The sequence below is a fragment of the Orbicella franksi genome, chromosome 10 (assembly GCF_964199315.1).
Source record: "Orbicella franksi chromosome 10, jaOrbFran1.1, whole genome shotgun sequence".
Taxonomy (NCBI): domain Eukaryota; kingdom Metazoa; phylum Cnidaria; class Anthozoa; order Scleractinia; family Merulinidae; genus Orbicella; species Orbicella franksi.
Genome location: NC_138154.1, coordinates 9,747,427 through 9,770,457, shown reverse-complemented (window position 1 = coordinate 9,770,457; position 23,031 = coordinate 9,747,427). Strand labels below are relative to the sequence as shown.

Below are 23,031 nucleotides of genomic sequence, written 5' to 3'. Positions count from 1 at the left end.
TCACTAAAACGGATTTCAGAAACAAATCTGAAGAGCCGATGAAAATGAACTGAAATGATGAAACTCAAAGAAGATAAACAAGTAGGTCAAAACTTTATTGAATTGAAACATATGGCAGTGGTAATCTTGTTAAATTATCTAAAAACAAAGGAAATGCTTAAGAATTGCGAAGCTAAATGACCAGGATGTATTTTGACTCTGCTAATTTAAAGGGGATGGAAGCAGCACGGAAGAGGGCGGAAGGCGGAAGATGAAGGTACGGGAAGTGGGAGAGCAGGGTATGGGAGGCGGGAGGTTCCGACTTTACCGTCGTTGGTTTTGTAACCGTAATTCTTGGGGCCAGCGGCAGCAAACTCCACGATGTGAGTGCCCGGTTTCAATTCGCTGGTGAATTCGCCGAGATGATCGCCTAAGGGTGGCATGGGTTGATCTTCACGATGCGAGAAGATGATGGAGTCTGTGTCGAAGTACAAGACTTGTTGGGGTTGGAATCTACTGAGTCCTTCTCGATAGAGTTTGAGTCTGGCCCAGCAGATGGTGAAGCAGGCCACGAAAATGTTGATGTTGACATGAACGGCTTCTTCGTCTTGAACGTGTTTGTAGACCAATTCAATCATCTCGTCGTTCATGACACAAAGGGTTTGAATTTCTTGACTGTCGTCGGTCAGTAGGGAATGAAGTCTGGCCGGCGACGAAATGGCTTCGACTTGGCTCTTGTTACCTTGTTGACCGTACTTGCCCCAGAAGCTGTTTAGCATCATTTTGGCGAGAGACCGTTGACCGGGATTTTTTCCTTGGCTAGGTAGTCGGAGAGGTACTGCTGGCGTTTCGCGACATCGTCACCCACCCAATCGGGCCATCCACTGGCTTCTTGCTTGATCTTGAGAAAGGTGTTCACGTAGGAAGAGAACAAGTCGTTGGAATTGTTGAAGAAGTGCCAAATTTCGTACACGTGTTGGATGACGTACCCTTGACGAAGGGCTCCTTGTAATTCGGGGGTGGGCCACGTACCCACCAGACATCGCTCCTGCTCGTTGTGGATGCAGCGATGACTGCGTTCGGTCAGCGGTTTGGGTTGCTCGGTTTCCACGCAGGTTCTGCAAAGTGGAAATGTGGGTTTACCCCCACTGCGGTGGGGTAAGACGGGGTGATACAAACCAAAGGGTGGAAGGATCTTGCATTTGACCAGACCGAAGTAACTGGAGATGTCGGTGCCTTCGGGTTGGTGAATGATTACGGGAAGACCCACAGGGAAGGGACAGTTTTTGTTGGTCCAGGGGTAGAGGGATGTGAAATCGAGGTAATGAACCTTTTCTCCCTGTTCGACCTGATGGTAAAGTTTGATGGTGTTTGGTGCTTCCACCGTAGAACGCGTCTCTGGGTTTGAGTCTGGAGACCAGGTCGAAGGATTGGACCAGGCTTCCCAGGTTGTCGTCTTCTTGCTTGAGTTGTTCCCATTCACATTGCCACATGACCACCATACTGTAGCCAGCAGCCAAGAGACTGTCTTCTTTGAGTTTGGTGGCTTCGTAGACATCGCGCATGGTCTGATCGCACATTTTGTGACGTGTGCGATCGCGGTCGGGTAACACTTGGAACACCCGTGCCAGAAGCAACCGTGAAATTCTTACATGATGCGAGTGAGTTCATCGTACCCGTCCACGAAGAAGGTTTTGTCTCCGCGTAGGATCACGTGTTCCCCTCCATTGAGGGCGTGTCGAATGTGGTGGTCGGGTTTTCGATTCAAGTAGGTCAACCATTCCAGGGACGCGAGGGAATGCGGTTTGCCTTGAGCATGCCATCCGGCGATGGGTTCCGAGGTGATGGCGCGTTCTGGCATGTGTTTGGTGCGGTAGAAGAGATTGTAGGCGGAGGCGATGGTGAGACATCGTTGGAGAGGATTGAAGCCGCTGATGGCTTCGAATTCTTGGCAGAACACCTCGCAGGCACCTTTGAGTAGCAGCACGTCGGATTCACAGTAGGCTACGAGTTCTGCTTGGAAATCGAAGATCAAGTTGGGCTCGGCGAGTTGTTGGGCATACCATCGTTCGAACTCTTGCGCTCGTTCGGTGGACATGCCTTGGGGGTCATAGTGTTCTTTGTCGGGTAGAGGTCTCACGTAATCCTGATGGTCGGAGGTGTTGAAGAAGTGGGGGAAGAAACCTTTCTTTTGTTCGACCAGTCCGAAGGCTTTGGGAAAATTGGCCAGAGGCATTTGAAAGAAGCAGAGAGAATCTTTGAAAACAATGTCTCCTGCGTTGATGGACAAAGACAGGATCTTGGCGCCATTGACCACTTGCTCGGGCACCACGTATTGTTGGTAGAGTTCATCCAGTATCAAGTAAGAATCGAACCCTTGGGAATTATGGGCTAGGACGGTGAGGGTACAATCCTGAGCTAAAGCTCTCAACCAATCCAGGAAATCTCGAATGCAGGTGGTGCCTTCAAAATGAAAGAGTTCATCGCAGTTGGAAGTGGCGGCGCACACCAGGTTGGGGACGTGGACACCCGTGTCTTGCATGGTTTCGCTATCCCAGTACACGAAGAGATGGTCTTTGGTGTGCACGCTACGCGAACCGTCGGCCTTTCGTTTTCTGGATTTCAATAATTTTCGCTTTTGTTTTAACTTGGTGGGATTCTGTATGAAGCATTGGTGTCGGTAGAGATTGTGATACTCCTTGCATGAGGGACATTCGGCGGTAACGCACACGTGACACGTTTCAATCTCGCGAGGCCTGAGTAATCTGTTGCACCGAGGACACTTGCGTAGGGAACTGCAGACAAGTTTTATTTTTTTGGAAGCGTCGGCTTTGGTTCTATCAGTCTTGGAGTAAGCGTAATGATTGGCCAAACACTGTTCTCCGAAATAGGCACGGTGACAACGAGGGCAGATGTGTGTGGTGTCGCTGGCGCGACGACGATCTTCACACTGGGTTTGACAGCAAGCGGGACATTTCTTACTGTTGCAGGGATGGTGAGAGATGTCGTCGGTCTGGTAGCTTTTCTCACACTCGACGCAAAAATTGGATTTTCCTAGGAAGGCAGAGAGGGAATTACAACCGTGATAATGTTCACCCGCTTTGATGAGGACGATTTGTTTCTCACGTGGGGGGTCTTTGAAAATGATTTGATAATTATGGTCCAGGGAAAGCACCACGATCTGGTGATCGGTGAGTTGACGTTGGAAGGTGTGGAGTTCGGCGAGACCGCAAGGTCCTTCGGGGACACCCGCAGCCTGATGGAGTGCCTTGGCCTTTCTTGCTTGAGCGAGTTTACCCCGCCGTAGGTTGACGTAGTCGGGATGTCTACTACCTACGTCGCAGTAGGCTTGCATGGTAACGAGGGCCCGTGCACAACCGAGTTCATCATCGTTGTTGATTTTGTTGACGCTCTTTTTGAAATCGAGTAGCTTGTCGAGCGCTAAGCTGGCTTTGCGAAGTCGCTGTTTGTCGCTACCTCGTCCAGGATCTCGGATGTGTGAAATGTGTAACGAGAAGGTGTCATCCAATCGAAACTGTTCGTTGGAGTTTAACATCTTTGAAATTTGTTGCATGATTTCTTGGGCTCTGAGATCATTGTTCATCCATTCTCTGACGCGCATGCGAGCCGAGTGATAGGAGTGTCTCAATCGGTTCGAATTAATGTTGATGAGAAAGTGATCGTTGGGATTGACTTCTGGATCTTGCAGGACTTGCTCTCGTATGGCGCGTTGGAGGGCTTGTTCTATTTGACGCGGTAAGATTTGTCGTTGACGGGTAGAGAGAGGTGCGGCGCCGCCGCCTTGCATCAATCGTCCCACGTAATTTCTGTGTCTGACGCCTAAATGGCGAACGCGTCGATCCAAGTGAGGCGTTACGAGAAAATCGAAGCCTTGTTCAATGTCATCCAAATGATGGGCTAAGAGGGCGTTGCCTTCTTCATCGTCGAGGTCGAGATCGTCTCTCTGGAAGCGAAACATGATGAGACTGATGGGATGATCAAAGTCGACTTGGTTTTAATCGTGTGAGTGGACCAATGGGAAAAAAGTACTTTTTCAACACGTGAAAAACTTTTTTTTTGCCCCGACTAGGAATCGAACCTGAGTCTTCACGGCCACAACGCGACGTCTTAACCACTAGACCATCGAAGCATGAGTTGAAGGGATCGTCGAGGTGACGTTTATAGGGTGGGGGTTCCCGCCCTTTTTTAATGACGTCACGGCTGGGGGATACCCCCATCCCCCTATGGTGACGTCACGTCACGTGTCGTGATTCCGCGTGTATAAAAATGGCGCGCCTTGGCGGTTGTGGCTCAACTGATGAAGCTTGAAGTGAGTTTGCCGTTGGTGAGTGTGACTGTGGAGCTGGACAATTTTGCGCTTCTTATCATTGGAGTAGTTATCATTGAAGTTTTTCATTGAAGTGGAGGTGAGTTCGAAAGCATGGATATATTGAATAGATGCAATCGAAAGATGACTACTTTAGCAAAGTGGGTCAATGAGTGGAGGGAGCGTGAGAAAGAAAATTGCGGGAGTTTTTTATGCAGTGACTTGCGGAACCTGTCAGGTTGCATCGGTGTGGTGCTGCAGGATATTGACCGTTTGTTCCTCGAACAGCAGCTGGGCTTTTTGAGTGAGATGGATCTGGAAGATTTGCGGAAGGACGTGAACTGAGCTCTTAAAGCCTATAAAAACCTGTTTTAATTTTTGTGTTTTTTTAGAAGAAAAAGTGTTCAGTCATCAGGGATCAGTTCAGGGATCGTATTCCTCCCGAAATACAAAGTTACATTATGGACTTGAAGTATAGACAGGAACGATTGGACACGTTGACAGAGGAACGAAAGCGATTGTGTCAAGAAATGAGATTGTATCATGCTGTGAAAGATAGATGGAGGATAGGTCGTGTGGCGTGTCACCCTTATTATTGTTCTATTTGTAATGAGTTTCATGTGAGACTGTATGGTCATTATCGCGATCAACGCGTGATGTTAGGCTACTCCTTGAATCAAGCTATGTGCAATATGGCAGTTGCCAAGCATAGTCTGTTAAATTCGAGAATTCGTTTTGTTTTGTAGAAAAAATGTTAAGCCGAGGGGATTGTCTTCCGCTCGAAATACAAACGTACATTCTCGATTTGAAGCCGCGACGAGAACGATTGGACATGGTGACGGACCAACAAAAAGAGCTGTGTGAATTGATTCGATTGTATTATCGCGTGAAATGTAAATGGAACCTAGGTCACGTGAGATGTCAACCTTTCCAATGTTATATTTGTAACGGGATGAGATGGAAGTATCAAAAAGTAACGCCTGACACTGTCTTTCATGAAAAAGTCTATGGTTCTTATAACGGACGAGAAGTCTTATTAGGTAATTCGTTACATCGAACGATGGAATTCGTAGATGGTATTAAAGAAAATCTTACGATCTTTTTTCCTTAGAAAAATGAATCTCAATACCAAGATGCAATTGAGCGAACAAATAGAAAGTTATTGGGATCTTTTACCATGGCACATTGCCTCCAGAATTGTCAAAGGGATCTTTAGCAATTTCAGAGTGGCTTATTTGCACACCGAAAAGAAGAAGAAAGCCCAAAAATAAGTGAACACATGTATCTTTAATCAAAACGTGATTAAAAAAGTTACAATTTCCATCTTTTCTTGGCTTGCATGATTCTTTTCACCACCTTTTCCGTCAGGGTCTTTCTACCGGGTAACCTGTCGATGGCCTTGATCATCTTCGTGTCGGCTTTCTACTTGTCCTGTATATTCTTGGCTCGACTGTAATCGATGTCGTGTTGTTTGGCTAGTCGGTCCAAATGATTTATCCCAGGATCTCCTCGGGCTAGTCGTTTTTTCAGTTTGGTGCCCGGTCCCATGTACTGATAACCCGGCCAATGAAATTCGATTCCCGTCTTACTCAACAGTTTCTGAATGTGGAAGCCATCGCCGGGTTGCTTTTTACGAGTCCTGGTCTTGTTGGCTCTAGTCCGTGTCATAGCCGAGACGTCGTCGACTGGGTCTTTCCCACTCTTCCCAAGGCTTCAGGCGTTCGGCCGCTGTCGGTTTGCGCTTCTGGGGTTTCTTGGCGACTTTCTTGGGGCTGTAACCACCCTCTTCGTCGTCTGTGTCGTCGTCAATTGATTTGGCATCTAGACCAATGCTCTTTAAAAAGCCTTTTCTGGCCCCACTCAAAACGCTTTTTTCAAACCACCCGATTTGGGGGCAGGCTTCTTACCACTTGAGGGGGGTGCGGGCTTTTTACCGGTCTTGGGTGTTTCGGGTAAGATTCGTCGCGGTATTCGACTAGCTTTGGCTTCCTTTTTGATCCCCGAGGGACCAGCCACGGCGGGTGTTGACACCTCTTTCTTGATCCTGGATGTGGCGGGGGTTTGACTTTTGATGACTTGTTTCAACAAGTTTCCAAGGGACTGTCGAGAGCTTCTTCATCCGGCGCAGGGGCGCCCACGCCAGGGCGTGGGGCACCTCCTGTCCGAATCCGTTTGGTCAATCGAGTCTGTTCACGAGCCAAGGGTTTGGCCATCTTGACGGCAATGCCGTCGGGAATGGTGGGATTCCCCAAGATCAATTGTTTTTCGGCGGCCAGTCGTCCTGCTTTGTTCAACAGAGCACTTTGGGAAATCTGTCCTTTGTAGTAATCTTGCAAACGTTCGAATTCACTGACCGGAAACATTATGACCTCTTCCGTCATACTGCAATGCAGTTTCAAAACAGTCTTGCCAGTAACAGGCTTCTTGGTGGGGTTTTTCCAATTTCAATTGCAGACTCTTGATGGTCTCTTCTGAGTTGGCGCAGGTCTTGCAGGGGATGATGACGTCTTCCACGTCGTCTTTAACTCGTATGCAATCGTCACACCTGTTACCGTATTTTATAGCCAAATATTCCTGTTCGAGAGCCCGATACTTTCGAAACTGACGATCTTGGACTATTTTGAGTTGTTCTTCTCTGTGATTGGGTTCTTGTAACAATCCAATGAGCTTAGACAAGTTGTATTTGATTTCGACTAGTTTTCTCTTCTCACCCACACCTTCTGGTACCACGTCGATGCCCTGTAAGGGGTAACCGTCTGCGTCTCGAGTCGACATGTTCGTAACACTCATTTAAACCTCGCCAGAATCCACTCCCTGTCTGAGGCAACAGATGTTGACGCCTCCTCTTCAGAGAATTTCTGCGCTTACCGACTTCGCGCAACACGTTCTTATGGCGTTGAAGTTTTCGAAGCGTCTGAGGCTCGACGGGATTTCTCTTTTTCAACAAATTCAAGACCATTTCACTGACGGCATTGATCTGGTCGGCGTTGGCGTGTTCCAACAACTCTTGACGTTTGAAACGATTGGCTTCTTGGAGAATACCGGTCAAGAACGGACGTTGTCGCCGTAATCGATTCATCGTCTCTTTCTGAGTCGGTAGTGAGGGGTAAAGTCTTTTATGCCTTGAATCGACTCTACCACTTTCACACCCGCTGGAATGCGGAACGTTGTCTTGCGTTTTTTCTTGACAGGTTTGAGGGCAGTTTGAAAGGGTATTTTGCGAATGGCACGTTCCAACTTGCCTCTGTTCTTTCGAATCTGTTTGTTCAAAAACCTCAACGGACCAGCCTGAGGACCAGCTGCTCTGAATAGATCATTTAACCTTCTCTGGTTCACTTGGGCTCCACCTCGTTGCAGTATCTTGGGTCGGGAGAGTCTTGATAGCTTACTTCGCTGTCTTGCCATGTTTTTTGAACGTGGGTTGAGTGAAGACCAAGCTTCTTATGGCTTTTTCATCCCATCATCTTAACCAATGGTCTCTTGACGGCTGGGATGCGTTTCAATAAACTCAGGAGGGTGGTTCTACGATTAAAACAGACAGGTGGTTTGGCTCTACTCCTGGTCGGGGCTCTCTTACGTTTCACGAATTTCTTCACTTGGAAAGTCTTATCGTACCATGCTTTGCCCTTCTTTGATTTCTTTCACTTCCTACGCATCGTCACGGTGGCTGGCAACTCTCCGGTGTTTAGCACAGCATCCATCGTATTGAATGAGACTTGAGGCTTTTTTTATCGCTTTTTATAGAGCCAAGGTTGTTTGCGATGGCGATACGTGCTTTGAGCAGCGCCTGTCAAACCCATACGTCGGTAATCCTTCCGTTTTCCCAAGGTGTAGCCCATTTTGGCGGCACTGGCAAAGATGTTTCCTCCACTTTGTCATTTCTTTCTCTTCTTCTTACCGATAGCTTGCAAGGCTTTTTTGGCCCCGTAACTGGCTGCTCCGGAAGCCGCCCCCAAGCCCACGGCTTTGCCCAGTGCGATGCCTGCCGGCACGAAAGCTGCTAAAGGCAGGACACCACCCTTCTGTTTCTTTCTCCTCTGACGTCTTCTTCTCATCATGAGCGCGAGCCCCGCGGTCGTTAGGAGGGACGCGGGTAGCACACCACCCTTCTGTTTCATGGCGAGCAATGAACCCTCATACACCTAGGTCCTCTAATTTATGCTCTTTTTGGTAAGGAATGAAACGAAATTTCAGGTCGTACTGCTTGACGTACGCGTCCTTGATGGGTTGAGTCAAATCCGTGATGGTGTCCTCCATGGTTTGCAATTTGATGAGGAAGCCTTCAAACTCATCCAAGGGAAAAACGCGCACGTAGGTTCTCAATTCGATCAAGGTCTTTTCATGCGTGGTGAAAGCGAAACGACTCATGTCCATCTTTATGGAAAAATTCTTGAAATCTTTCCATCCCTTGACCAAGGTTCCTAAGGCGGTTAAGATGGCCACGACGACATGTTGTTTTTCCCAAAGCACGCCTATGATCATGCTAAAGGCCATGATAAGCAATGCTAGTCCATTGAGAAAACAAAACCACATTTTGAAATGGTAAAACATTTGTTTCCGATACCACCATTGTCGATGATAATATTTGTACAATCCATCCAATTGCGACAAGGATTCTTCTTCCACGCTATTTCTGTAAGCACTGTTGAGTAAACTGACGTCGATCGTCATGGCTATTCAGTTCGAGACACTGGTCGAATTGCGAGTCACTTGGGGTCTTCCTCCGTCTTTGTATGTGGTAGTGATGGTGTTGGTGGTGGTGATACCAGCGATGCGTCGTCCTCGAGCGGTTTGACGTTGATCGTTCAACAAAATTTGCAATTGACGTTGTAAACTGTCTTGATCCATGTGTCTGGGTGTGGAAACGGCACGGCTTTTGTCGTCATCGTCGTCATTATCGTCATCATCATCATCGTCTCCACCACCACCGCCTCCCGCACCACCTCTACCAGGACCGCCTCTGCCAGGACCACCTCTACCTCTACCCGGACCGCCGAAACCGCGTCTGGGTTGCTTCCCACCTCGACCCCGTCTGGTTTGTTTTCCACCCCTGGTAGCCGGTCTATTGAATCCCACGGTGGCTGTACGAGCCAGATACCCTCGTCCGGGTAGTGTAGTAGCTCTACCTGGTACGTCTCGACAAGTGCTCAAACCCGAGGGACCCGCTCGGGCTGGGGGAGGACTCGCGCCTACACCAGCCACACTACCCGCTGAGCTGGGGCTACTTTGAGCCGAGGGAGTACGTCGTGGCGTACTTTGAGCCAGTGGCCGAGGTCCAGCCGTTCCTGCCCCAGCTGGGGGTGTATTCAGTAGGGGTGGACTAGCGGAAGTGTCCACTCCAGGACCCAAACTTTGAATATACTGGGTCAAAAAGTCGTCGTTGTAAGCGTGGGCCAAGTCGACATCCTCCAGAGGTGAAAGAGGTGAAGGCAAGGCTTGGGCGATGATACTGGGAGAGGTGCCCACGCCAGCTGGAGATGAAGAATAACTACTCATAGTAGATAGTCTGGATCGTTCTTTTCTCGAGAATACGTGGATCGTCTCGGCTTTTGGATGTAAATCTAACAAGAGATAACCAAACGGTCGATCGGTCGCCTTTCGAAACGTGTCTTGCACATCTTGCCATCGCGAAGGAAAGGCTTGTAACAACAAATTTCGCATCCCCAGTTGATCTCTAGGGTTCTTGAATCCCACGATATAACGCGCATTTCTGGAGATGCTCTTGGAAAATTTACCGGGTGGAAACATGTCTTGCGATAAATAGATCACCGTGATGTTTCCATGGTGGGAATCTTTGGTGAAGAGATCCAAGACGCGTTTGTCGTTGCCTCCTTCTTCCATGAGATCGTCCAGCACCAGTAAGCCACCCTTGGGAAAACAGATGGGTAAGATATCGGAGTCGGGAATGCCGTGATGGAATTTCACCCCATACTCTTTCATGCGCTTGAATCCGTCTTGCCAGGAACCGTAACAGTAATAAATGTGTTTGGGTGGGGTCTCGAAGAGATCGAGATTGTCCACCAATAATTTGGTGATGAAAACCGTTTTACCAGATCCCGACGGACCCACCACCATCATGCTGGAAGGCGTGTTGAATCGAAACGCTTTGCGTCGTTCCACGGTCAAGTCCCATATGGATGAGAAAAAACGAGTTCGTTTCATATATAAACGGCATGGGCACCTCATTTAAAACCGTGAGGTCCGGATAGACAGGACTACCTCTCCTGGGCGCGGGAGCCATATATCAACACGCAATTGTCTTGAAACCTTGACTTCACATTTTTTCAAACTTTAATGGTCAAAAATTTTTACAATAAATGTCTTACACCGCAACGAGAGGTACAAGTGTCTTGCTCCTAATCACATCGACATACTTAATCCCAATTCAGCTCTTTTTGTGTCAATTTTTTTAACATTTGTCCCACTTTATGATCATTTTCTGCGTAATCGTGAGGACTGAAACGACGTAGAAACGTGTTCATGTCATGACCTTTCGATCGATCTATCAAAAACATCAAAGCGTAATCGCCGCAACTCTGACTGTACAGCGATTGCTGACTCTTGCCGCTGCGTATGTTAAACTTCCAATGTTGATCCAACCACCTCTGTAAAGGTTTGGTGGTCATGTAGGTGTCCAAGGGAAGGGCGTAACTGTCCATGATCTCGCAAGCGTCCTTGAAAGTCCATAGCGCAATCCAATGTCAACCCGGTTGGCCTTGAGGGTCCGTGTTGACGATGTAACCCATGGGTCCTTTCTTGTTGGGTTTCTCGGGTAACCTATCGCAAGGTACCGTGCCGTAAAAATAGGTTTCAAACTGGGCTGACTCATGGCCAACACGTCCAACTGCACGTTGTTCAAACTGACTTTTTCCATTACACTTGGTACACGTCGTATTGCACGGTCTTGTTGCTGTTGATCTCCAAGAGATTTTCAAATTCAGCGTAGATGATGGCAGAGACGTTGGCACCCTGATCGGCTCCAAAGTCGAACACCAACCGCAACTCACCGCTCAGCTTGGGGTTCAACACTGGATTGTTGAGGCAACCATTGGCCGCGTTCTCAAATACAAAACAGAGTGCATCCTTTGCCTCGTCCCCAATCTTTGGCTCTCACCATGTTTCCTTTGCTCTTACACAAACTTCCTGTGGCTTGTAGAAGTTGTCTGTAGCCTCTCATGTCTTTACTTCCATTGGTGTGGATTAATTCCAAGGCTTCATAGGAATAGGTTTCTCCTCTCACCACTTGTTTGATGCTGGTCAGATTAAATTGCTGGCAGGTGAAAGGATACCCGTCGGCTGCACCGTTGAAGGCTGTGGAAGCTACCAATCCCACCACCAGCATGTTGGGTAACCGGTTCTGGAACGGGTTGATGATTTCATAATGTAACTCGTTTTGCGTGATGTTGTAGGTTCGTATCTCGCTTCTGACCGTGGGGTAACTAACCACGTTTCTTCCACTACCCAAGTCATTCATCAATTCTCGGTAGACGGATGGGTTTAGTCTCACTTGGCAAAGATACAATTTCACTTTGATATCTCGGGAATCTATACGGAAGGCCACAGCGCCATCCATTTGCCAACTCCACACATCCGGCGAATTGAAGTACATTTGGATACCAATCTGCACATTGGGTATCAAGAGTTTGCTGAGATGAAACACTTCGATGTGGGGTACGAAGCTGTAAGTGCGCGTCATACTGTCAATGCTAGTGGCCTGGGCTCTGAGCTCACGCACCAGGGCTTGTCTTTCGGGAGGTAGAGCTCTGAAATCTGCATGTGTCAAAGTCAGTTGAGTGGCTGTCAAGGTATTTGGCTCGTTGACAAAATTGAACCAGCCTTGAGGTTTCAAGATAGTGTCTCCATCGTCTCTGTCAAAATTCAGTAAGGTTTCGATGTAAGCTTTGTAATGGTAAGTGTCCGTTTGAGGACTGATGAGCGTGCCGTTGAGTCGCACGCTGATCTGTTTGAAGAGGGAGTGAGCAATGTTGTTGACCAAAAACGTGTTTTCGGCTGCAACGGCATCGCCCCCAGCTGCTTTCTGCACTTTCCAATCCAGTTCGAAGTAACTGCGAGACAAATCGATGTAATCTTCTTGCGGATCGATCTGAAAATCGATCGGGTTGATGCCCGTGGTGAAAGGATGAATGGGTACCATACGATAACTCGAGATACTCAGATCCGTGGGTGGTACCCGAAACAAATTCAACGTGGGGAGAGGGACAATGTCAGTCATCGTCGTCGTTTAGGTCCTCGTCGATGTCTTCTCTTGAGAGCGCTCCGTACCCAAGTGGGCTCTAGACCTCGTCTGCGGTGGGGTAAGAAGGCTCCTCTCTTTTGCACTCTTCTCCTTCTTCCCCGAGTGAACTCACTGACGATGGGAGGAATGCGTCGAACGCGTCTCGAATAAATAGGATTCATATTCATTTTCCAAAAATGTCGTCCAACTTGCGTTTGGCTGCTCTGTTGATTTCGCTCAAGGCTTTGCGTTTAATGGCTCGTTTCCCACCAGCCTTCACGCCTCAAATGCAACCTGCAATGTTGGGTAATCCCATAGGTCCACCCTTTTTTAAACCTTGCCATCCTTCTCGTAAACTGGATCCCGAAAAGTCTCGTAAGAAACCTCTTCCCATTTGACCGTCAGGTTTGAAACGCGTCAAAGCACCACCTCTCATTCTTGTTTGAAGTGTAGAGTGACAATGGTATTGCCTGCTCCGAATTGAGTCAATTCACCAGTGGTCTCAGTGACTTGTGTCTCTATCATGTCGATGTAATCTTTGCGTACCGGAATATATTGAACATGGAGAGGTTCAAAATACTGGAATCCTTTGCCTTCTCACCTGTAATTCACTTCTCGTAACAGATCCGTGACTTGATTACCCACCACGCCACTAGTCCCCACATCCGAGTAAATCATCAACGAACGCGATGTGGAGCCCGTCACGTTCTTGAACGAGGTGTTGAGGTTGATGAACCGCCAGTTAAAGGTGGTGGTCAACTGAACTCTCTTTTTGTCGGGTGTGAATTTCCAATAGGGATGACCTGTCCTTTGGCTGATGTCGACGGCAGGTGGCACTTTCAGTTCTTTGTTGTTCAGTTCCATGGATAGATTCGGACCCAACACCACATTGTTACGATCCATCTTAAACCATCCCATGTCGATACCCAGTTCCAGATTGACGTAGATTTGTGGATAATAATGACCATTGAAGAATCTCATGTTGAGTTCAGTGTTGTCGATGACAAAATCTTCGCCTTCGAATTGGAAATTCAAGAGATTGCTTTTCTTGGTATTTTTATCCGCGAAGAGGTAACCAGCTCAAAGCCTTTTCTCAATCACTTTCCTGTCAAAAAAACTCTTGACGGTCTTCATGAATTCCACACCCGTCAGATTGGACAAATCGCCCGTACGAACGTCGTTGGGCTTGAAATCAGCACCTTTGGCATTGTGTCGGTTGCTAAATTGCACGGTGTCTTCCACAAACCAATAACCTTCAAACATCACATCGTCACCTTGCAACAAGGGAAGTACTTGACTCTTGGGGTCTGGTAACGAGATACTGCTGAGTCCCACTTTCCAATTCGCTCCTTCCATTTTCAAAGGATGAGGGAGACGAATCTTGAAACTATTAGATCGGTTCTCGGGATACTCGGTCTTGCTACTGTGACTCGGTAGACTCACGTAAAAATCCGTCATGTTTGAAATGCAGGGTGACAGTCGTGACTCCCGCAGCAAATTTCACCAACTCTCCGTCGTTCTCAGCCACTTGCGTATCGATAATGTCAAACACGTCGCTGCGCACCGGTAGATATTGGATATGAATGGGCTCAAAGCTCATCTTCTTCTCGTCGTGCGGGACTTCTCTCAAGAGATCGGTGACTTGATTCCCCATCACGGTACTTTGCGCCACGTTGCAATAGACATACATGGGTGGACGAAGAGTCTCACTGACTTTCACATCACCACCATAGTGCTGATCGTATAGCTCGTCAAGATAGTCGAAGCGCCAATTGCAATAGGAACTGAGCTGTAAGGACCCATCGTGCCTGATGTTCCAAAAATTAGTGGAATGAGTGCTGTGGCTGTTGACCCAATCGAGTGGGAAATTGTCAGGCACTTTGTCGTCTTTGAAGATTTTCACCACGTGATCGGTCAATTTGTAATCGTCCAGTCCAGTCTTTTCAACCCACTTCATTTTCTTCACCATTTCAGGACCAAACCACACTTTGGGACGCATTCTATTGCCTTTTTGATAGAGGAACGTATCCGTGTTGTCAATAATCAAAGAATCCCCTTCCCAAAGAAACACGGGGTAGTATTTTTTACCGTCAGGAGCTCGTAGACGTTCATTGGCACGTTCCATGTACTCAGTCAGACGATCTTGGAAACGATTGACCTAGTATCGCATGAGCGATTTAACACTCGTGACTTTGACCTGGTCCTTGTGCAAGTCTGACCCATTGATGTAAAAGCTATTGCCGTAGACAATAGGAAACCAGAGACCATTGAACTACGTTGGAAGGTTTCGATGCTCCAATCAAATTCCAACAGGACGTCATCATCTTCGAAGAGGTGTGGTCTGTGAGTCGACGGTTGATAACGTCGCAAGGGTGGGACCGGGTAAGAAATGCTACTCAAACCCACTTTCCATCCTTCTTCTTTCAGTTGGATCTGGTAAGGCAAACGGTTCTTGAAACTGTTGGCTTTATTGGAGGGGAATTCCGTGGTACTCGAAGCGCTGATCAATTGTAAATAAAACTCTTTCATCTCGCCTTGACCAGCTCCCCTTTCTCAATCCACGTGTCGTATTTGTTTGGCCAACCTTTCCACCGAACCAAGACTTTATCCCCTTTTCGTTTGACGATCTTTTCCACGCGAAATAGATCGTCGCTCTTCACCGTCACTTTCCGCAAATCCTGGGCGTAAAAAGTGCCACTCAGAGGTGTTCCGTCCCACTTGTTAATCTTATAGGTAGGAATCACACCCGGCACCACACGAGCCACCACAAACACTTCTTCGGTCCAACCCGGTAAATACCCTTTCTTGAATACGCGATATTTCTTATTCAATCTCACCCGATCCCCCACTTTCAACTCGGGTGGCACGCGTTTGGCTTGCAGTCGATCCGCGTACAGATTCTTCCACACCTGCTCTTCGTTACCCAGGTTGACTTTCTCGGGCGCCATCTTGATACGATTGTATCCCAACACCAAATCCTTCAAGACGGGTAAATAACTGAAGGTGTTCTTGACCGTAAAATATCGATACATGCGTTTCTTCAAGGTGCGATTGAATCGTTCGATCACACTCGCTTTGGTATCGCCGCTGGTCGAAAAATGACGAATGTCTTTTCTTGTCATCAAGGCTTGAAAGGTCTTGTTGTAAAATTCTTTGCCGTCGTCGGTTTGGAACTTGCGAGGTATCCTTCCATCACTGCGTTTCAAAATTTTCTCGAAGGCTGACGTCACGTCTTTCCCAGTCTTGGACTTGACCGGTTCCACCCAAGCATACTTGGACAACGCGTCCACCACCGTCAATAGATACCTGTACCCTCGATTCGATTTGGGAATGTTACTCACTTCGATGAGATCCGCCACCCATTGTTCGTCGATACTGTAGACCATGACCGGTACAGTACGAAAACGACGACGTGTGGGCTTGTGAAGCGTGTAGCCCAAACTGGCTTCCAATCGCTTGCATACCGGTCCAATGGGTAGTCCTCGGGCTTTGGCGAAACGCGTCACGCCTCCAAGACTTCCAGGGACACTTGGATCCTCGTACGACCTCACCAAATTAGCATACCGATCCACCTTCTTCTTCTTTCGGGTTTTCTTACTCATAATGTCGACAATCGGCGGAGAGCTTGTCTAATCAGCTCGGGGTGTTCTCTTCTTATGATAGAGTACCACGCGATTGGCATGGGTTGTCGTTTCAACCACAATATGAAGACCACGAAACGCCACACGTCCTCTTCGACATGAGTCTCCAAAAACACCTGTTCGGGGTCAAACCCTACCAACGAGGGAATGGGATATTTCTTTTCATACTTGGCATATAAAAGCTCGCAGCGCTCGCAGAGACTATACCACGCACTAGCCATGCTGGCAAAAAATGAATTTTTTATTTAACATCACTGCTTTGATACAAAAAGGACTAAACCAGGACTCGAACCTGGGACCTTTGGGTTATGAGCCCAACGCGCTGACCACTACACCATTTAGTCATCCTCGTTCATCAAACAGTGATTAAAACTCTCAGTCATCAATTCCACCAACAAGTCCTCCATCTTTTCAGTCAGTTCCCTGAAATAAGCGGGAGTCCCCAAAGAAATCGGACGATTCAGTTTCTCGCTCAATCTCACAGAGATATCTCTGGCGTGAGTCAGGGGCTCCACCATCTTCTTGATCTTCTGTCTCATACCGAAGGTCAAACTCGATGTGGCCAACAGACAGAACCTGTCCTTCATTCTGACCGGCGGAACGATAGCTGGCACAAAACGAATCACATCCAATTCCTTGATGTAGACCATGGATTACCAGTCGATGGTGAACAGAAAGGTTCTGCGCACTTGAGATTTCAGTAAAGGAAGAATCTGCCATCTCCACTCAGGACGTCGACGGAGTAGTTCAGGAATGGTCCAGTCTTGCTCAGGTTTACCATAAAACAAAATGTCAAACACCAACAGGTCATCGACCCCTTCGTCTTCATCGATGCAAGCCAAAGGCGACACGTGAAATCCACACACCGACTCGATCAAATGAACGATCTCGTTACTGTTACTGTACAACACGGTCAACATCTCGAATCAAATGATAAAAACAAGAACTGCAACGCAATGTTTTATAGTAAAAAACGCAAGAAGCTCATTGGTCAATACCACAACACGCCACCCTAAAAGTACTGAGTCACGAAGTAAACCATTGTTCATTGTCCATGGCTCTCATGAACACGTCAAGGGTCGCTTTCTCATCAGCACTCCTCTTCCACTCTTTCCAACCTGTTGGCAATCCGTCCACCAATTTATGCAACTTCACGCGACTTCCCGCTGCATCCATCTGTTCCGCCACTTTCAAAATCCCCCCCAGACAAAACGCCTCGGTACTTATCCATCTTGTTCCCTATCTCAGCGGCTTCCTCCCACATGATGGTATCAATGGTCTTTTTGATCAACAAAAGCAAAATATCAGGTTCTTCTTTCTTCTCTTCTTCCACCTCTATCTTGCAAACCGGAATTTGCTCCTTGGGAGGTGGCTTCGTTTTCCTCTCAGCCTTCCTTCTCTTCAAGGTGGTCTTCTCTTCAACCAGGGGAGTCTCTTCGCTGCAATCCATCGTGTCAAGTGAACTCCAAGCAGTAAACCGCGTTTTTTTATACACCCAAACCTGTCAATCAAGTAAAATCACTTTTGTGATGGGAAAGTACTGACCACGTGATGGAAAAGTATTGACCACGTCATGGGAAAGTACTTGCTCTTGATTGGTCGATGCATAACACTATAAATACAAAGACGGAGTTTCATTCGTTTCATTTTCAGTCGTGATCAGCCACAGGAAGCATGTGCCCCCGCAACCCAGTCCAGACGAATCCCCCACGCGCTATATGTTACCAGACCAATCGCAGGAGGAGGGTAAAGGGTTTGGTAGATTATAGTCTCAATCCTCATTCGCCCGCCAAATAGCCTATTAGTACCAAGAAGAGAAAGAAAACGGACAAAAAGAATAAGAAGAAAATCAAGCAGGAACCACCTGAAGTTAAACGAGTTCATTTCCAATCTAAAGTCACGGTCAAAACCATTCACGACAAACGCCATCACTCCATGCAAGAAATAGAATTAACCTGCGAAGACGATTATCCATTAAGAAACAGTGACTTCGCTTTAAAACGTCAAGAACAAAAAATCATCCTCAAACTTCAGCGCAAACGAAGACCCTTAGGTCTTAGACGAATGCGCATACTCGAACGGTTAGAAAAAGAAAATAACTTGTCCTCTGTTTCTTCGACGCAGATAAACCCCCAGCCATCCACACCTTCTGGACCGTGCCAGAGGTCAAAGATGAAGTCACGCGAGACGAATTCGATCCCGACGCTTTCCTCGACCGTATGAAACAAGAAAGGAAAACACCCTACAGGAACCCTTCACCACCCCACACACACTTTCCTTGCCCTAGACACCCCAAGCAAGAATTGAAGAAGCGAGAGACGACCACGACCTACGGGCGTTGGTCCTATTACAAATGTCCCGTACCCGATTGTTTTGCCTGTGCAGGCGTCGACAACATCCAATGTTGTGTGGCTTCCAGCGAACGTATGCTGAACGACTACTATATCCAACTACCCGTGGAAGAAATGAAATGCTATTGCCAAAGACCTCTCATCATGAGCATGTCCAGATCAGAAAAGAACCCGGGCAAGTTTTACTTCAGGTGTTCCAAGCGCCAATGTGATATCTTTCAAGGGGCCAATGAATACCCACAAACCAAGGTCAGAGCTTGGTTAGCAGAGGGTCGAAAACTTTGGTTGGAACCCCACCCACTTCAACCAAGTGTAGATAGAAGAGATGCTCTGGGTCCCTTCGAAGGGAACTGGGATCGAAGCGATTTGAGCCCGCGGATCAAGTTCAACCTAGACCGACTACTCCGAGAGAACACTCCCCAACGATTTCACGATCAGTACCTGTTTAATGAACTCACCCCCAAAGAACGTTTGTACCTGGAACGAAGAGGTTTGCCTCCATCCATAAAAGACAGTCCATAAAAGGCAGTCAAACACAAAGTGAACCATCAGTTTCAAACATGGAAGCGTTACAGAACAATCTTTGCTTCATTTTGGATTTAGAAGGTTTTTTCATCAACAAGACCTTTCAAGTCAGAGAACTGGGTTATTACGCTTGGAACCGAGAATACGGAAGACACGCTTTCAGCATACCCATCCCTTACAAAGAGTTGAGCGTACAAGACAAACGAACAGTGAATTTTGTGATAAGGAAGATCCACGGATTGAGCTATCAACCCCTCGAGGCTGAACACTACCAAAAACCCGAAGTCCTCGAAGACCTGATCAAGAATATCTACTCAAGGCACAAAATCGGACAGAGAACCGTGGTGGGGTACAAGGGAGGACATGTGGAAAAAGATTTGTTAATGAAACTGAGCATTCCTTCGCTCGATCTAGAAACATTGGGTTGTCCCAAATACGACAAACTCAGACACATCATTTCAAGTGAACGTGTATTACCCAGCTGCGGTTTTCATCAAGATGAGAGTATCCATCATTGTCCTGTTACAGAATGTCATGCTTTCTGGTTTTGGGTGACAAACATTTTCGGTAAACAATAAAGTTTTTTCTCACACATTGTGTCTTCAAAATTTACTAAAGTAATAAAATAATTTGTCCATGTCCGACAGGCGCACTTCCATCTCTTCTTTGGTCCTCTGCCTCTCCACACTGTTCCCATACTCCTCGTGAATCTTCATCAAACGCCCTCGGCACTTTTGAAATTTCAGGATCACCCTCAAGATCAGATTCATCTTCCTCTTCAATAAGTCCCGCGCACCGGTACTCCTAGCGCGTCGCTTCTTGGACTGCACGCGTTCCCACTCCTCACTCAGTCGCTGCAAAGTAGTGTCCAGCTCCGCCAAAATAGTACCGTACGCTCGCGTAATCGGCATTTTGAAAAACAGAGAATCACGCGCCGCACCTCCTCTTAATCAACACCTCCACCAATCATAACCCTCCTTCTCAATGACGTCGCCAGAGTAGGGATACCCCCATCCCCCCTCCACCAGGCACGCGAAAATCACATGACCCCTATCTATTTAAACGAGCGAGCTACGACACATTCCGTGATTTTCCATCATGGCTTCCAGGCAAAGTCTACGATTGCAAGGCATGGGACCCGAACTCTCCCCGTTCAAAGACCTATGTTTCATCTGTTTATTGGAATTAGACATCCAATCCGTCGTACGTTGTCGCGTCATGCTATGTTGCGGAAAATTTCTACACAAACGATGCTTCAAAAAGGCCAACGAACAAAACTTCCAATGTGGACATTGTCGACGTCCCTCCCTCGACGATAGTAACGACACCATCAGCGTTGAAGACGGGGTCGATCTCCGAGCCAACGAACACTTGGCGGACAGTCCCGACAACCCACCGATTTTGGTGTTACCCCCCGACCTCGCGGGTCCCACGCCCTTGGAACGCGCACGAAACGCCATCAGTGATAACCGAGCCAGCACCATGGCCCACACCCTTCACCAAGAAGAGAGCAGCTCCTGGGATATTCTGCGTTTTCCCATCGATCCTTTAGTTTGGTATATCTTCTCGGACCAACTGGATTGGTTCATCTCCACTTCCCCCGATGGAAGAAATCCACTGTACATTCACGCGTCAGTCAACACCCCCATCGAACCCACCCAAGAAGTCCGAAAAACATTTTACCGATTGGTCAACAAAGTCATTCCCGGGGCCGTGTATCCCTACCTGCAAGAAATCGTGCACCGAGAACGCTTCATTCACATTGCAGACTACGAAAGGGAAGGACAAAGGTACGCTTACAACAGAAACGAAGTCACCGTCACGCACATTCGTATGACGCGATTTTGGTCGCCCGAATACTATGAAGACGCTCCCTACACCAGCAAATTAACCTGGACGCAAGTGGGATTGTAAATAAACAATTTTGAAAAATATCTGATCACGTGGTCTGTCTGTGTGAAGTCACTTCCGGTCCCCAGACCCTCACGGCATCGCGTCCAACCCTGCGCGGCCAACTTTGACCGAGCTCGCCCCAGTCTTTCCTATTGCAAACTAATGCAACCGCTGACCTGAGCCGAAAATCCTGCACGCTGATTGGTCCAGACGCGTCACATGACCAAAATAACGCGATCTGATTGGTTGGGTCTCAAACCGCCCCCTTATACTACTAATTTCAAACTTTGCACGAAATTTCACACCGGTGAAAAAATCTTGGAGAACTCAACTGGTGAACTAAATGCAACTAACATAAAGTAGTTCGAAATAAATCTGTTCTTTAATACATCTTTCCTTGCCTAGTATCTGAGTTACTCACTCGTTCGTTCGTTAGATTTTTTACGAATGGTTTGTAGACGGCGCGTAAACCAATTCAATGACAAAGTTGGGTAAACAAACCCACTCGGAAGCCAATTTACCGCAGGAAAAAAGATAAGCACGTTATTGGCCGGCTTATAGTCGGTCCGTGTAGTTAAACACTGTGACCTCGAGTTTGAAAATGCTGCCCGAGGCCGCAGGCCGCGGGCAGCATTTTCAAGACTTCGCCCACAGTTTTTCCCAATACGGACCTCCCAGCCGGCCAATAACATATATATGTGCTACACGTTTCCTCCCGGGAAAAGATATTTTCAAAACAATAGTTTATCTAATGCTACTCGTCACCACGCAACTCAGGCAATCAGTAAAAATATGTCTTATATATTAAACGAGGGCCTATGCGGTTGAAGATTGTGTCAAAAGTTTTTCTTCTCCTTTGTTTTGCTAAACGTTGCCATAGTTCAAGACAAGATGAACGATAAGTGGGTTCCCACAAACAGGCCTTATTCTTAAGAAAATCATTCTCAAATTCTTTTGATGATAATGTTATTAGAGTTGTTTCGTGGATGTTTTTTTGTAAGGCGGCCTGGGTTGTGCACGTGTGCAGAATCAAAATTCTCGGCACTTTGGACTTGGGCTTTATCGCGCGCTTTTATTGTCATTACCAGTATCCTAAAACAACATATTAACCTTGCTATCAGTAAATAATCTCCATGGGTACCTTGCGACACTTACTGCAGAAGATTATTGGCTGTCGACAACACTTTTTAATAAACACTTGTCGCACAAAAATGGGCAATTAAAAAAAAAAGAAGGGCCACGAAGGAAACTACATGAGGGTAAACTAACTACTTATTTTGTCTGTGCCTTTCAAAGGTCTTTGAAATAGTTTACGTTCGCAAGGAAACCACAGAAGACAAACGAAACTGCCAAGCAGCATTCATGTTGGTCGGAAATATGTATCGACGATTCTTCTATTTTTACTAGCATTGAAGGAAAGGTAACAGCAGCAGTTGCAGGCGAGAGTTCTTTATCGGGTGTGTCCTTTTTCAACGATTATCTTTCTTGTTTGCCATTTTATTTCGAGCACTATTAATTGTTTTAGCAAACAAGGAGCAAATATTTGATAAACAGTGACAAGCACAAAGAAAGTTCAGGAGAAATCAGTCGTTCCCTTTAATGTCTGTTTATTAAGAGGGAATGCCTATAAAAATCGACTTAAATCGCTTATCAATGGCACAAGTCGACAAATTGATTTCGCTTGTATTTTGTCCGTAGATAGGTCCTAGTAAGAATAGAAACGGACCATAGTTAGTTTCAGCTAATACAGCTTTCTTTGGTAGAAATATGCCAAAAACGATTTCGCCCCGATTAGGCTCAGTAGTGAAGGACGCTTATAGGGGCCGTAACCAATCAGGAGGCAGGGATTATACCACGTGACCTTGAGCTTCCCATACATTCTTTTAAATTTTCAAATCCAAGATGGCGCATTGGTGGGGCAAATATGGCGCCCACCGGAAATGAGGTCACGCGCATGCCCAAATAAGGCGAGAGACAGGAAGTGAATTTCAAAATTGATTTTTATTGCTACAGGAAGTAAAAATTACATTGGTGTGTATCCGTACGGAAATGACATGAAAGTGTTCGGGTCTACGACAC

At 47.0% G+C, this 23,031-nt stretch overlaps 3 protein-coding genes, 1 non-coding gene and 1 pseudogene across 4 annotated transcripts; all 5 read right to left on the bottom strand.

Moving 5' to 3' along the window:
• Positions 1 to 206: 206 nt before the first annotated feature.
• On the bottom strand, positions 207 to 785 carry LOC145501618 (uncharacterized). Its single transcript, XM_081481051.1, has one exon. It carries the CDS (start codon positions 759 to 761, stop codon positions 207 to 209), a length of 555 nt encoding a protein of 184 aa, XP_081337177.1. The 5' UTR covers positions 762 to 785.
• Positions 786 to 1,627: 842 nt separating this feature from the next.
• On the bottom strand, positions 1,628 to 3,958 carry LOC145501617 (uncharacterized). The gene has a single exon (XM_081481050.1). The coding sequence runs from the start codon at positions 3,956 to 3,958 to the stop codon at positions 1,628 to 1,630; it is 2,331 nt and encodes a 776-aa protein (XP_081337176.1).
• An 879-nt stretch (positions 3,959 to 4,837) lies between these two features.
• On the bottom strand, positions 4,838 to 10,525 carry LOC145499841 (uncharacterized). The gene has a single exon (XM_081479367.1). The coding sequence runs from the start codon at positions 10,490 to 10,492 to the stop codon at positions 8,984 to 8,986; it is 1,509 nt and encodes a 502-aa protein (XP_081335493.1). The 5' UTR covers positions 10,493 to 10,525; the 3' UTR covers positions 4,838 to 8,983.
• Positions 10,526 to 10,839: 314 nt separating this feature from the next.
• Positions 10,840 to 12,544, bottom strand: LOC145499882 (uncharacterized protein F54H12.2-like; annotated as a pseudogene).
• A 3,910-nt stretch (positions 12,545 to 16,454) lies between these two features.
• On the bottom strand, positions 16,455 to 16,527 carry Trnam-cau (transfer RNA methionine (anticodon CAU)). Its single transcript has one exon. It is a non-coding gene; the product is annotated as a tRNA-Met (tRNA).
• Positions 16,528 to 23,031: the final 6,504 nt, after the last annotated feature.

Excerpts from the sequence above, each read along its gene's own strand:
- LOC145501618 (XM_081481051.1), bottom strand. The coding sequence starts at position 761 with ATGATGCTAAACAGCTTCTGGGGCAAGTACGGTCAACAAGGTAACAAG.
- LOC145499841 (XM_081479367.1), bottom strand. The coding sequence starts at position 10,492 with ATGAGGTGCCCATGCCGTTTATATATGAAACGAACTCGTTTTTTCTCA.
- LOC145501617 (XM_081481050.1), bottom strand. The coding sequence starts at position 3,958 with ATGTTTCGCTTCCAGAGAGACGATCTCGACCTCGACGATGAAGAAGGC.